This window comes from Brachyhypopomus gauderio, unplaced genomic scaffold (assembly GCF_052324685.1).
Source record: "Brachyhypopomus gauderio isolate BG-103 unplaced genomic scaffold, BGAUD_0.2 sc37, whole genome shotgun sequence".
NCBI classification, from domain to species: Eukaryota; Metazoa; Chordata; class Actinopteri; order Gymnotiformes; family Hypopomidae; genus Brachyhypopomus; species Brachyhypopomus gauderio.
This window is the reverse complement of record NW_027506867.1, coordinates 3,491,179-3,505,687: the sequence shown is the minus strand read 5'-3', so window position 1 is coordinate 3,505,687 and position 14,509 is coordinate 3,491,179. Positions and strand designations below refer to the sequence as shown.

The window sequence follows — 14,509 nt, the reverse complement described above, 5'->3', positions numbered from 1 at the left end:
ATTGTGCTATATAACAATTTGCTGAGATCACCACTAGAGAGAGCACTTAAGTCAAAATAAATCTGCTTTTGCCCCATTCTCCTATATATACACACATATAAGAACACCTGGGCTTCAGTTGGAGTAAATCAGAATGTCTGAGCTACAGTTTGAGTATATCAGAACAGCTGAGCTACAATTTGAATAAATCAGAATAGCTGAGCTACAGTTTGAGTATATCAGAACAGCTGAGCTACAGTTGGAGTAAATCAGAATAGCTGAGCCACAATTTGAATAAATCAGAATAGCTGAATAGTTTGAGTATATCAGAACAGCTGAGCTACAGTTGGAGTATATCAGAACAGCTGAGCTACAGTTTGCGTATATCAGAACATCCTAGCTACAGTTTGGTCAGACATTAACAGATATGTGGTACTGTAATAGAATGAGCTGCAAGTCAAATGTAAAGTCAGCCCCAACACACATACAATGACGCACAAATTAAACCATCTGCATGTCCGAGTGTGTGAGAAGACCTTGAAAACTTAACACTATAACACTAGCCATAACCCAGAGAGGAAGTAGGAAAGAATGCAACTGTAAATCGTACTGAAGGACAAACAGAAAGAGCGAAAGAGAGAGAGAGAGAGAGAGAGAGAGAGAGAGAGAGAGAGAGAGTGCAACAGAGAGATAAAGATGAGACAGACAGACAGACAGACAGAGAGAGAGAGAGAGAGAGAGAGAGAGGAAGACAGACAGACAGACAGAGAGAACACACGTGAGGGAGTCTTGTATCTCACTCACATGGCCCTGTGCACCCACTGTGCTTCTACTGTGATGTCCACCTAGAGATGTTATAAACTAGGCATCAGTCCAGCCAGGCAATTACTGTCAAACTCCCAATGTGTGTGTCTCTCTTTCTATTTCTCTCTCTCTCTCACTCACACAAACAACAAACTACTCAAACACATACTCATACATATACACACTCCTCAACAAAAACTTACATATTACCACTTTCACGGTACCAGCTTCGTACATGAAATAAGATAAATTTTCTTGTCCTGAGGTGTCAAAGGCACAAAAAAGACGCTCTGTATATGTGTGACTGGGTGTAGGTGTGCACGAGCGTGTGGGTGTGCACGAGCATGCGAGCGTGCACGAGCGTGTGGGTGTGCATGAGCATGCGAGCGTGCACGAGCGTGTGGGTGTCCACGAGCGTGTGGGTGTACATGCGCATTCTCCAGCTGAAAGCCATGGACTGCGTGAACCCTTTTCCTTTAAAATTTGAAGGTGTTTCCATTGTGCCAGCACCTACACACACCTGCACATGTACTTTCACACACACAGGACAACCATCATATTCAGTCACATCCTATTTTCTCTATCTTTCTCACACCAACACACTTCTGTTTTCACACACACTTCCTTTGTTTACTCCTGTTTTCTTTTATTTTCTGTGTGCATCTCTGTCTCTCTCTGTCTTTCTCTCTCTCTCACACACACACACTTAGCCACTCATGTTTATAAGAGCATACTGACTGCAGGACACACCAGTAAGGACACTGTGTGTGTGGATGTGTGTGTTTTGGGGGGGGGGGGGGGGGGGGGGGGGGGGGCTTCTAAAGGGGTGGAGCTTATAGCATGACATTTGGTCTATTCAAGCGCTGAGATGGATCTTGCTGTTTTCTTCAAACTGCATTCTGTCCACCTGTGCAGGTGATTGTGTGTGTGTGTGTGTGTGTGTGTGTTTGGGGTCATAAAAAGGTCAAAGTGAATCATGCAGTGTTTCTAAACTGCCTTTAATGAGGGGTTTTCTGCTGGGCAAGAATGATGTCATCGCATAGTGTATCTAGGCCATGACACACACAAAGACTCACACATGCACACAAAGACACACACACACCTCCCCTTCCCACTCCCCTTACACAGGAACAGCAGCTACTCCCCTGTCTATATTGTGTGCTTTCATTTCCCTCAAATGAAAGCACACAAAAAGACAGACGCATTGTCCATTTCGCCTAAGATTACCTCATTTTACCCAGCGAGTAACACAGCACTTATGACACACACACACACTCACTCACACTCTCACATTAGGACGCTCAGACTGTGGCTAAATGATATGACAGAGAGACAATACTCTTGTCCTGATGCAGGCCTGCTCGTGAGCTCATCGCTAATTACGCTTATCTAATTTTCCCTTTCGGTCTCACTCTGTGTATTACAGTAGCACTGCAAACAAAACAAACGTTTACAAACATAGTAAAACCATCTCCAAGGGGCGAAATGAAGAAGAGACCCTTTCAGTTGGGTGTGTGTGTGTGTGTGTGTGTATACACACTCACTTAAACGCAGAGGAAAGCAAGCTAGGGACACCTGGATGAACGCTTTTAACATGCACTGTAGAATCTGTTGAATCTATATATAGACTGTGCTGGTGTGTTTCCTGTCACAGCTGGCACCTGAGTGTAGTAAAACAAACACTCACATGCATGTACACACAGACGCTACCATGCACACACACGTGCATGACAACATACACCCCTGCCATGCACTCAAACACGCATCTGTGGGCAACACTACATTGACGTCACACACACATGTGCAACCTTTCGTGCTGACACACACGCCCACTTCCACCATGCGTCTGTACGAGTTACGCTCAAGCAGTTGCAAGGCTCGTGTGAAAGAGGAAAAGTCACTTTTTTCACATCTGCCGTGCAAACCCTAACCCCTACCCCCACCGCCACCAGTCCCCCCCCTTTGCGCTCTCTCTCTCTCTCTCTCTCTCTCTCTCTCTCTCTCTCTCTCGTCTCTCTCTCTCTATCTGATGGCCAAGTGGAAGTAGCCGTCACCGATGCCGCGATGACCCTTTAAACCTCAAGACTGCGATCGGCGGGGATGCAGAAAGAGCCAGCTTTTGTTTACACTTTTAGAAACAAAAACAACAATCCGATAAGACAAAAAAACAGGAAGCCCGCACCAGGGTTCACCTGTGTGTGCCTCTCTGTTGGGAAGATGGTTGTGATGAGATTACGCATATTATGCGAACTCCCCACACACTGCATGCCTTCATGTTCTTGTATGCTGCACTGGGCTTTGGCTTTGGGGTCTGTGATGGTCGCCACTGCATCAGGTGTCTAATGAACGACCCTTGTTATTGTGTAGACTTGGGTATATGTACAATGACAAGTGAAACTGCTTCTCTCTATATAGTTTAGTCTCTCTCTGTGTGTATTCACTGTTCTCAGTACACACTGTCCCACGTTATCTGTCAGTCTCTGTGATAAACACACATGAATGGCAGAGAACATTACATACACGCACACACTTCCTCACACCATGCAAACACACATGCTCTCTTACTCACGTATTGGAGCACTTGTGTAGCAGTGTGTAAAGCTCTAGAAAGAGTAGGGGACTGTATTTAAATTGTGTGTGTGTGTGTGTGTGTGTGTGTGTGTGTGTGTGTGTGTGTGTGTGTGTGTGTGTGTGTGTGTGTGTGTGTGTGTGTGTGTGTGTGTGTGTGTGTGTGTGTGTGTGTGTGTGTGTGTGTGTGTGTGTGTGTGTGTGTGTGTTTGTGTGAGTATGTATTTGTGTTTCTGGGGAGTGGTAAGGACATGAAAACACAGTTATACACTTTGACCCTGAGGATGACACAGCATGGATTCCTCTGACATTTCATCATACAAATTCATCACCCTGCAACACACACATACACAGACAGGCCCGTCTTAGCTAGTGCCAGATGTAATGTCAGCACCTATGAGAAGGCTGTACCATGTTAACCGTGTCAGAAAATAACCCTGGATGAGGATTCGGTTGTGCTGTGGTCAGTGCGACAGCTACAAAGCCCAGTGGCTCCCGACTAGCAGCCCAGCAACCCCACTGGGTTTCAGCACTGATACTGTCTGTTTTTGGCCAGATACAATGAGATGGATCACAATTATTGTATAGGAAGACAAAGATCGACAAAACCCTTTTGCTGGTGCTTTTAAGAGGATTAGAGATGTCTGTGTGACCTCAATACCACATACTTCTCTTTTTCTGTGTGTGTGTGAGCGTATGTGCGTGTGTGTGTGTGTGTGAGCGTATGTGCGTGTGTGGTCGATCTCATGGCTGCCTCACTACCTCTCACTATCTCTTTCTGTCTCACAGACATACACACACACACACCCAGGGCCTCTTAAAGAGAATCAGACCCACTGCATACAGGCTACCAGACGTGTGTCTGATCACAAGCACATGAAAAATGTGTGCCATACTTCAACATACTTCAGTTTATTCCATGGCGATGAGAAAGGTCTCTATAGTGACCAAGATCTCCAACGTTGTCCAAACAATTGAAACTTTATTTGGAAATTCCCCCAAATATGACACAGCCTGCTAACATCTGTCCCGCTGGGAGAAGTTCCTCTTTGTGTGTGTGTGTGTGTGTGTGTGTGTGTGTGTGTGTGTGTGTGTGTGTGTGTGTGTAAGGAAGGGAGGGATATGGGAAGTGAGGGAGAGATGGTCATTACTTTAGCATTTCCACCTGCATGTGTCTGTGAGAGAGAGAGAGAGAGAGAGAGAGAGAGAGAGAGAGAGCAAACAAACAGTAAATGAGTTAGTGAGTACATGTATGTTAGTAAACATGTGTGAGAGAACGAGTGAAGTGTGCCAGTAAACGAGTGTGTTGTGACATTCTCATGCTCAGTGTGATGGGGAGAAGAGCAAAGTTTTAGCATTTGGCAAAAGTCCTAAAAGGAGCAAAAGGGGCTTGTGTGACTAGCCTTAGCCGTGTGTGTGTGTGTGTGTGTGTGTGTGTTTCCTAGTTTCCCACAGTAACAGTGGTTGTGGCTGTGTTCTGTGGTTCATTCTCTTTGGCAGTGTTGAATCTCAAGGGACTCAAACTCCCATAGTCCTTTGGTCTTTGGCTATTTTTGCCCCAGCCATAATGAAGGGCCTTTTATTTGCAACAGGCCCTTTGCTCTCTATCTCTCCCCAATATTAGGCAGAGTTTCCAGTCATGCGGTCATATACAAACACATTCCTCAGCACTGCTTCCCTTCAGGTGCTCTCTCTCTCTCTCTCTCTCTCTCTCTCTCTCTCTCTCTCTCTCTCTCTCTCTCTCTCTCTCTCTCTCTCTCTCTCCTCATTGAGATGTCAGTCATGTATAACACAGACGCTACTTTGCAAAGCTAGATTTCCAGATATTTCACCTGCTGTACTTTTGGGGTGTGTGTGTGTGTGTGTGTGTGTGTGTGTGTGTGTGTGTGTGTGTGTGTGTGTGTGTGTCTGTCTGTCTGTCTGTCTGTCTGTCTGTCTGTCTGTGCCTGTGTGTCTTGCTTGGTCTACATGCATTTCTCTCCAACTTACAGCTAAAGCCAGACTAAGGAATGCAGCCACACACACACACACACACACACACACAAGTTCACTGTGAGCTGACAGAGAGCAGAGGAGGACTGGAACTCTCTGGATGTCAGAGATTGTTTGCCACTGTTGGTTAGGAAATGGGAAACTCAAGACACTACAGTTTACACAGATAAAACACTGTTAAAAGTAGGCATCTATATACATAATGTTTTATAAAAATATATTTGTGAATACTGTCTTGCTTTAGTTAAATTGGTAATATCCATTGTTATTTAATGGACCATTTACCTGATGCAAATAAAACATTTACAGCAATATTTTCAGTCTAATAATAATAACAACAGAAATTACATGAGCATTCAACTGTATGCCTGTCTCTGTAGTCCTAGTTTCTGTAGTCCCTAGTCTCTGTAGTCCCTGGTCTATAGTCCCTATTCTGTGTAGTACTGTTTCTGTAGTCCCTAGTCTGTGTAGTTCCTAGACTCTGTAGTCGTACACTATGTAGTTCCTATAGTTTCTTGTCTCTGTAGTCCTAGATGCTGTAGTCACTAGTCTGTGTAGTTCGTAGTCTCAGTAGTCATTAGTCTGCTGCAGTGTGTTAACTTCTTCAAACACGACAGGTGGTAGCATCCAGTCAAAAACATACAGTCTGGAATAAGGCGTGCGTGTGCATGTGTGTGTGTGTGTCTTAACAGGGTGGGTGGGTGACTGTGTTGTGTGACCTACTTTATCTGTTGTCGTTTCAGTTCGGGAACATTGTGCTTACCTCACGTGGTCTCTCTCATTCACCCCCTTTATCTCATTCTCTCCTGGTGGCACACCTCTTCTCTGCATCTGTCTGTCTGTGCGGATTCCTGTTTGTCATCAGAGGGCTAATTAAGGATTCACTCAGAGAGAGACAGAAAGAGAGAGTGAGAGAGAGACAGCTAAACTGCTTTAGCAAACTGCTATAGCCCACTGCCTCATATCCTCAGTTAGATATTAGCTTGCTGCAAGGGACATCTCTAATGTAAACACCATCTAACATCTCAGCCAAAACGCGTTACCCATTAACTCTTGGAGATACAGCTTTTGCATACGTCAGGCAGACTTACGTTTACGAGCAGCATGAATCATAACAACTTAATCAGAATGTCCCAGACCTCCGCCACAAAAAAAAGCCTTGTTCAAAAGCATTAAAAAACTATTTATTTTTTGCTCGTATCTCATTTAAACATAATCGTCGCCGACTGACCGCAAGGGGACACGCACCAAATCTTGAGAGGAAGCGGCAAGTTGAAAGGCCCGCGGTTATCCACCACGAGAGATTACCGAAGGCGGAGGGGGCGCGCACCGGGGGCGCGCACCGGGGGGGGGGCGCGTCTCGCAGACTTTTATACAGAGGCGCAAAGCCTTCGAGTTCATTTACGGACCAACGCAACTCGGTAAACTGGCGTCAGATTATAGAAGAACAGGTGTTCATAACAATTTAGCAAAGATAATCAATTTAGGAATAACTATATGTGATTGTCGAGGACAAACGGCAATTCATGGAGGATTATTATTGCTTTTTTGTCCACAGTGATTCTGCCTGATGTGTTAACATAGCGAAGAAAAAAGACACGTCTTTCTTTTTTTTACGTAATGGTAAAACAAATACGTAATGGTTGCCTCGCATTTTGGGGGATTTCGACTATTTGTTTTCGTTTCTTTGGACTATTTGTACAAAGGTCTGTCGCTCGGTCAACTTCTGAATTGGAACGGAATAAAAGCGGCCAGGAACGTGAAGTGAGCCGGAGGGAGTGGGTTTAACAGCCGCTCTTGTATAATACTCTAAGTGATTATACACGGTGCGCTGTGAGATGCTTCTCAGTCGATTGGAGCATCTCTGCGGCTCCGCTCGAATCAGTTTCGCCTGCGCGGGGACAGTGTAAGACCAAAGAGATGAGAGTCGCGCTCGGCCACTTTCTCGTCTGCACCGTCTGTCTTCTCGCTGCAGAGGTGAGTCACGCGCGTTTCGGCTTTTGCATCCAGGGTTAAAACAAACGTCTGCAGCCCTCCAGGTGAGTATGTGCACGCGCGACAGATGGCAAATCCTTGCGTTTTATCCTTGAGGAATGACATCTGACTCCGTGTGTTGTTTGAACCTCAGTCTTAAACATTTATCATGCAGGCAACACTACTTCCTATGGTTAAGCATGCATTTTACTTTTAGTTCTTTTATTCTACCAATGAAATGCACTCGCTTAAAACCGTTCACAGTTTCACAGCGCTTTTCTTTGGATGGCTACCGAGGTTAACCGCATCGTGTGTTAAAGCCTAAAGTTTAAAGCTCCCCGTAAGATGGGTGAGATTCCTCTTTAACCTGCGAGGCGTTCACCAAACACGTTGCTCTTGAAGGAAGTGTCGGTTCCCCGGGAGCTGATCGAGAGTCTCTCCAACAGCGAGATCGGCACCATTAGCGACCTCCAGCGGCTGTTGAAGACAGACTCCGTAGGTGAGTACCCCTGCTCAACCCCTCACTTCTCGGGAAATAAACTTTGTGTGAGCCAGCGTACTTCTATATACGCAGCGTACTTCTATATATATCTGTATCTATCTATCTATCTATCTATCTATCTATCTATCTATCTATCTATCTATCTATCTATCTATCTATCTATATATATATATATATATATATATATATATATATATATATATATATATATATATATATATATATATATATATAACTACTGATCTGGTTTAGGACGTGTCTCTAAATTCTTAGGATGTTGGCATGGCCTCAGAAAATGCAGTCGCGGAGAAAGACCTGCACATAATCTCTGTGTTCAAAGTCCTTGGAAGTCATTATCCACGCGCCTTGATGCCAGACGCCTCGCCGACTGTTGCTTGGAGACGGCGTCTGTGTCTGGTGGCTCGAGGCGCCTCACGTACCGTCGGAGTGCGAACTCGGTGACTGATGCGACTTTTTGGCGGGACCTCTCTTGTCATTCTAGATTAGTCGGTGTCCGAGAGAGGAAAAATACGACAAAACATAACAAAGAAGAGATTTAGTGTCACACTGAGCATTGCGAGACCTGGACGACCTTTTTTTTTTTTGGAGGGGTACAGACAGATTTTGATGAAAAAAACAAAACAAAACGATTTGACAGCCAAAACGTAAATGAAGCTTGGTATTTAAAGGGACGTTCATAACGGGGCTGACTTTATTTAGGGTTTGGTGGTTTGACTTCTTTAAACTAGTACTCTTTTAGGAAGCATTGCAAATCTTGCAATGATTTGTCTGATAAAGTAAAGTGCAATAGGAGCTCCATAAGGGTCAGGGTCTCAGATCCGATTTCCCCCTTCGGACATGTAATTGAAATGCAAACAGCTGTGTGTAGAGAAGCTGGTTCTAGAGGGAGGTTAAGAGGATCTGTCTATTATGTCGTTGTCATGCTGCCTTTATGAGCTGACTGGGCTTGAATGCCGTCTCTGTGATGTATTATTCATGTCGAATTCCAAGCGTGTGTGTGTGTGTGTGTGTGTGTGTGTGTGTGTGTGTGTGTGTGTGTGTGTGTGTGTGTGTGTGCGCGCGCCTCAGGGAGTGTGTTTCTGGGAGACGTTAACAAGTGTGTGAAAGGCTTGGCGAGTCCAAACTGAAGCTGCCCTCCACTTTAAACCCTGGGGCTGTTTCTGGGGGCAACAGAAGGGGCATCTCTGCCCCATCTGACACACCGTGTTGGGGAGCTGCTTGTTGTAGTGGCTCACCACGCCGGCCCCTTATGAGCTCATTTCACATCAGGGAGCCTCACATTGGACCGAACGCAATTTCAAATCGGACGAGCTCGTTTTGCCACAGGGAGTGCCATGTAAACCCATTTGGGTCCAGTCAGTTGAAGTCACCCGGTCACTTCCACAAGCACGGCCGCCGTGATGTGTTCACAAGGCCAGTTTATGTAACGTGGGAGTGTGGCGATCTCTTCGAAAAACTGACTGTTAAATTCTCTGGGGGGAGACAGTAGCTGCTAGCTGTGATTTCATGTCCCTCACTCATTTATAGGACACACCCCGGGCTGGACAGCAAGGCCAAGGCCTTTGTGAATCATGCTGCGTATTTCAATGGAGAGTCTTGACTGAAAATGTTTCAAGGTAGCTGTAATGTGAGTTTAGAGCAAACAGGTATTAATAGGGGACACATGATCTTTAAGTCGAATGCAAACTTTCACTTGCTTAACTGATTTGATCGTGAGTTTGCCATCAATAATTACTTTTTGTTTGCAGCCTACTGTGGAAAATCACAGTTACAATGAGGTACAAAAAGTCCTTTTGTAGTCTCACACCGGGGAAATTTACAAATGCACATAGTCTAGAAAATGTACGATTAGCAATTTATGACGTACTACCATACTGTCTTCAGTGAACGGTTTCAGTGTGGTAAAGAACTGCATTTTGTTTGGGGACGCTACATTCTTTTTGTTAAATATGGTCACCAGTGGCGCTAGTTAAGGTTTCAGAGATATTTGTGGCTTCCCCTCTTATAAGTGGGCCTAAAACCCTCGTGTTTTGAGGGCTGACTGCCTTCGTAACCTCCTCTGATTTGACGAATACACTCTGAAGCTGCTTTGGTGCACAGGGCTAAAACGGATTGCTACGACTGTGACACGTGGTGGTGAGTTGTGGCCATGCGGGTGTTGCAGATATGATAGCCACTATTTACATCTTTTATCTGTTAGTTTTCTCTCAAGTGGAAATATATACAATATGATCTTTCATGGCTCAGAGCTTATCTTTGTGTCACAAATATGCATGTGTGTGTGTGTGTGTGGTGGGGGGGTTAAGGAAATACATGTCTGATCTTGGCTAGCTGACAGTCTGACTGTAGTTCGAAGTTTCAGAATTGTGATGCAGCTGTGGGTGAAGGTTGAAGTGGCAATGGGCTGGACACGTTGGCATAGCATTAAAGCCTTCTTATTGGTTGAGGGACAGATGTGTGTGCTTTGATTGGTAGATGTGTGGAAGTAGTTGCATTGTCATGAGGCCAAAAATGTCATTGTGACTTAAGTGTTCAAAGCGATATTTGCTTATATTCACCTTTGTTATGACACTTTTTTGGAAAGTGAGCCCTGATTGGTCAAGGTGTTGGCATATTGATTATGTTGTTTGATTGGTGCAGATAATGAGGCAGTGCTGGAGACTAAATGGTACAACCACAAAGAACGTCTTCATGATGATGCTGACCTCAAGAATTTGCAGACACACCCCAGACAGAAAAGGAGCATCGGTAAGGCACGCACGCAGGCACACAAACGAACACACACAGACATACAGGAGGGATGTTTATTATGTATGGATTCCATATGTATCAGTGATCATGCTGCAGCCTGTCAGAGTGTAAACGAAATAACCTCTTTAGATAAGCACAGAATGTACAGCATGTTTGTGCATGTGTGTGTGTGTGTGTGTGTGTGTGTGTGTGTGTGTGTGTGTGTGTGTGTGTCAATGATTTCAGGGAAACATTTACAGGGAAACATTATCCCCCTCATACAGTAGGTTCTGTATGCCATGATGGAGACTGTGTGTTCTGTGTGTGTGTTTGTGTGTGTGTGTTCTGTGTGTGTGTGTATATGTGGGTGTGTGTGTGTGTGTGTGTGTGTGTTCTGTGTGTGTGTGTATATGTGTGTGTGTGTGTGTGTGTGTGTGTGTGTGTGCAGAGGAGGCAGTGCCCGCCCTGTGTAAGACGCGGAGAGTGGTATATGAGATCCCACGCAGCCAGGTCGATTCCACGGCGGCCAACTTCCTGATCTGGCCGCCGTGTGTGGAGGTGATCCGCTGCTCAGGCTGCTGCAACACCAGCACCATGCGTTGTAATGCCAGCAAGACACACCACAGGACTGTGAAGGTGAGAGCTCACACACACACACACACACACACACACACACACACACACACACACACACACACACACACACACTAGAATGGCTTTTAGTTAGAAGAACAAGAATACACAACAAACAGAAATAAACAACAGATCTGGTTACAGTAATGATGGCAGTACAGGTTTGATACAGGTTGAGTGTACGGTATTGACAGACAGAGACAGACTTTTTAATACAGAGCTGGTCTGGTTACAGAAATGACGGTAGTTCTCCTTTTGACTGGCTCACTGGACGCGAGTTTGGTTACTGTACTGACAGCAGGGCTTCTATCGGCTGCTGAGGAGTTGATGCTCACCGCTGTACAAACTCGTTTGAGTTCATGGGAGAAGTTTTCTTCTGGTGGCGGTTGGGGGCGGGCTGAGGTCAGGGGTGAGGGAGGGGAGGATCACACAGGATTCATGGCGAGTGAACTTACTGGGTTTCAGCCCTCACCTTCCCCATGGGAACGTTCAATAGCACCAACCTCGCATGACCCACTCTGGCTGTCCAGGACTCTGGATCTCCGCGCTTGCCACCCGAGGCTGGGAGTGTCTCCAGTTATCACTGTGGTTCTAGAGGTGTGTGTGTGTGTGTGTGTGTGTGTGTGTTTTCAAACCTGAATGGAGTGTTGTATAATCAGGCCTTGTGGGGGTTGGCACGAGGAGGAGTGTGTGTATATGCAGTGTGTGTGTATATGCAGTGTTTTGTGTGTGTATATGTGTGTGTGCGTGTGTGTGTGTCTGTGTGTTTATGTAGAGAATAAGAAAGAAAGAACTCACCTGAGGTAGATCCCACTTTGAGCCAGGTGCTTCTCTCACCTGAATTCACCTCTCTGACACTGGAGCTGAATTGCACAATAAAGGTGTGTGTGTGTGTGTGTGTGTTCACAGAGAGAATCAGAAAAGAACAGGTGAGAGACTTATCTGAGGTAGATCCGACTGTGAGCCAAGTGCTTTTATCACCGGGGGCCCACCTCTTTATCACACCAAAGCTGAATGACTGAATTGTGTGTGTGTGTGTGTGTGTGTGTGTGTGTGTGTGTGTGTGTGTGTGTGTGTGTGTGTGTGTGTGTGTGTGCGCGTGCGCGCGTGCGTGCCTGGGCGTGTGTGTGTGTGTGTGTGTGCCTGTAGTAGAGAATTGGAAACTCATCATACCATTCTAATACTTCTTTCCCTTTCTGTCCTTTCTTCCCCTCTCCCTCTCTCTTCCTTTCCTTCCCCCTCTCTCCCTGTCTGTCTCCTTGCCCCTCTCTCCCTCTCTTTCTCCCTCTCTCTCCTTCTCCTCCCCCCTCTCCATCTCTGTTTATTGAAGCTTTGCATTACTTAAACATATGTGCATGTATGCACATGCATTACCTCCACTGCTAACTATAGATGTTGTATATTACACTACATTACATTAAACTACATGACACTACATTATGTTACACTACATTACATTAAAATACATTACACTACCTTACATTACATTACATTAAACTCTGGAACTCTTTCTCAACATAACTTAATACATATTTATTTCCGCCAATATTTCTCTTAGTGGGGTTTCTTTTTGTTGGGTTTTTATTATTATTATTATTATTATTATTAGTCGTAGTAGTAGTAGCAGTAGTAGTAATTACATTATAATACACACATTACATTACAGTGAGCTTGTGTGTGGAGCTATGAAGCAAAAATTTACTGCAGATAACCAACCATTCATTCACACCTCTGAATCTCTCTTCCCTCCCTCTCTCTCCCCCCCTCTCTCTCTTCCCCTCTCTATCTCTGTCTCTCTCTCTCTCTCTGCCTGTCTCTCTGTCTCTATCTCTCTCTCTCTCTCTCTCTCTCTCTCTCTCTCTCTCCCTCTCTCAGGTGGCGAAGGTGGAGTATGTGCGTCGGAGGCCAAAGTTACGGGAGGTGCTGGTCCAGTTGGAGGATCATCTGGAGTGTGTGTGTATGTCCAAACACCACCCGGACTCTCGCTTGCACACGGGTACACGTACACACACACACACACACACACACACACACACACACACACACACACACACACGTTTCTCTCTGTATGAGGGCACTGTAGCCTCTGCGACCTTCATATAATCAATCAGCCCAATGTACCTGCCAGTCAGCGCCACACACCAGCGGACTTCCTGTATCAGCTGCAGAGATATAAACATGATGACATAAGATCAGTGACAGCACAAACCTCTTAGTCCAGGATTACTGATCTAGGATAATTCATTGCTTCTCATATTATAATGAATACCTAATGACTATGTAAATCGTAATTAACATAATTGTATAAAACATTTAAGATGGTTATAGAAAAGAGAATCTGACCCTAGGTCAGTTTTTACATGTCCGGGTGATGACATTTGTCTCTATGTGTGTTTATTCTGGCAGATATCAGGTGAGTGTGACGTCAGGCAGAGAAGGTGGCAATTAGGAGGGCCAGCCACCTTGTCCAATCAGAATCTTCGGTCCCGCATGACATCAGCCAGTGAAAGGGCAGTACCATGCTGTCCTCAGCAGACGCACTGACTGCGGACTAGCTGAACCGGACTGAGCTGAAGGGGAACCATTGTTGTAGCTTCAAACAGGCTGGTTTTTGGACGCTTTGACGCATGGCACATGAAGGCAGATGGACTCCTAAGAAACAAACTGCCCTTGCTGATTCAGTTCATGGCGTGTTGACAGCTGCCACTGACTCCGCCCCCTCAGCCTAAACGTGCAGGCCTGAGCTCTTATCACGGACGCTTGCATCTGCCGCGGATTCCTGACACTGCCTCATCTCGGCTGCCTCCCTGCGTTTGCCTCTCTGAGACCGCCTCATCACCTGCGCTAGGTCTGACAACAGTGTAATGGAGCCTCTAACACAAACAAATCACTCTTATAACCACAATTCTTTCTTCCAGTGAAGACCTACGCCGGATTATCTCTTTAATGACTTTCATAAACCCATTTTCTGTCAAGAGTGTTGACTTGCTCTGGTACGTCGAACAAAAGACATGTGCATAACCAAAGTCTCCGCTGGAGTCGCTACTAATAAACTATTTATAACTGCACAGACGTGTTGGCTTTCTGGCAGGTAGAGAAAGGAGGAATATGGTGGGAGGTACTGTACTGTGTGTCTGTGTGTGTGTGTGTGTGTGTCTGTGTGTGTGTGTGTGTGTGTGTGTGTGTGTGTGTGTGTGTGTGTGTGTGTGAGGGTAACAGCATGTGAGCCTGTGATCAATGAACTTTTACAGTGAGCTCACACAGCTTCAATAGTGAGCTCACACTAAGATTTAACTGTATGTGCAT

At 45.4% G+C, this 14,509-nt stretch overlaps 1 protein-coding gene and 1 long non-coding RNA gene across 3 annotated transcripts; one reads left to right on the top strand and one right to left on the bottom strand.

The window, feature by feature from the left end:
- Positions 1 to 4,311: 4,311 nt before the first annotated feature.
- On the bottom strand, positions 4,312 to 6,675 carry LOC143485594 (uncharacterized). The gene is made up of 3 exons (XR_013122946.1): positions 6,575 to 6,675; positions 6,107 to 6,194; positions 4,312 to 4,526 (listed from the first exon to the last, which is right to left on the bottom strand). It is a non-coding gene; the product is annotated as an uncharacterized LOC143485594 (long non-coding RNA).
- Positions 6,676 to 6,744: 69 nt separating this feature from the next.
- On the top strand, positions 6,745 to 14,271 carry pdgfaa (platelet-derived growth factor alpha polypeptide a). Of its 2 annotated transcripts, none has more exons than XM_076985077.1 (6): positions 6,745 to 7,320; positions 7,720 to 7,816; positions 10,481 to 10,588; positions 11,019 to 11,206; positions 13,079 to 13,160; positions 13,610 to 14,271. In XM_076985077.1, exons 1-6 carry the CDS (start codon positions 7,264 to 7,266, stop codon positions 13,618 to 13,620), a joined length of 543 nt encoding a protein of 180 aa, XP_076841192.1. In that variant the 5' UTR covers positions 6,745 to 7,263; the 3' UTR covers positions 13,621 to 14,271. The 2 variants fall into 2 exon arrangements, with proteins under 2 accessions (XP_076841192.1, XP_076841191.1); XM_076985076.1 differs by having other exon boundaries at positions 6,747 to 7,320; positions 13,079 to 13,199.
- Positions 14,272 to 14,509: the final 238 nt, after the last annotated feature.

What these genes read in the sequence shown, in the direction of transcription:
- pdgfaa (XM_076985076.1), top strand. Translation starts at nt 7,264, where the DNA reads ATGAGAGTCGCGCTCGGCCACTTTCTCGTCTGCACCGTCTGTCTTCTC. An exon ending in TCTGTCTTCTCGCTGCAGAG is followed by an intron (nt 7,321 to 7,719) that starts GTGAGTCACGCG and finishes TTGCTCTTGAAG; the next exon opens with GAAGTGTCGGTTCCCCGGGA. An exon ending in CAGACAGAAAAGGAGCATCG is followed by an intron (nt 10,589 to 11,018) that starts GTAAGGCACGCA and finishes GTGTGTGTGCAG; the next exon opens with AGGAGGCAGTGCCCGCCCTG.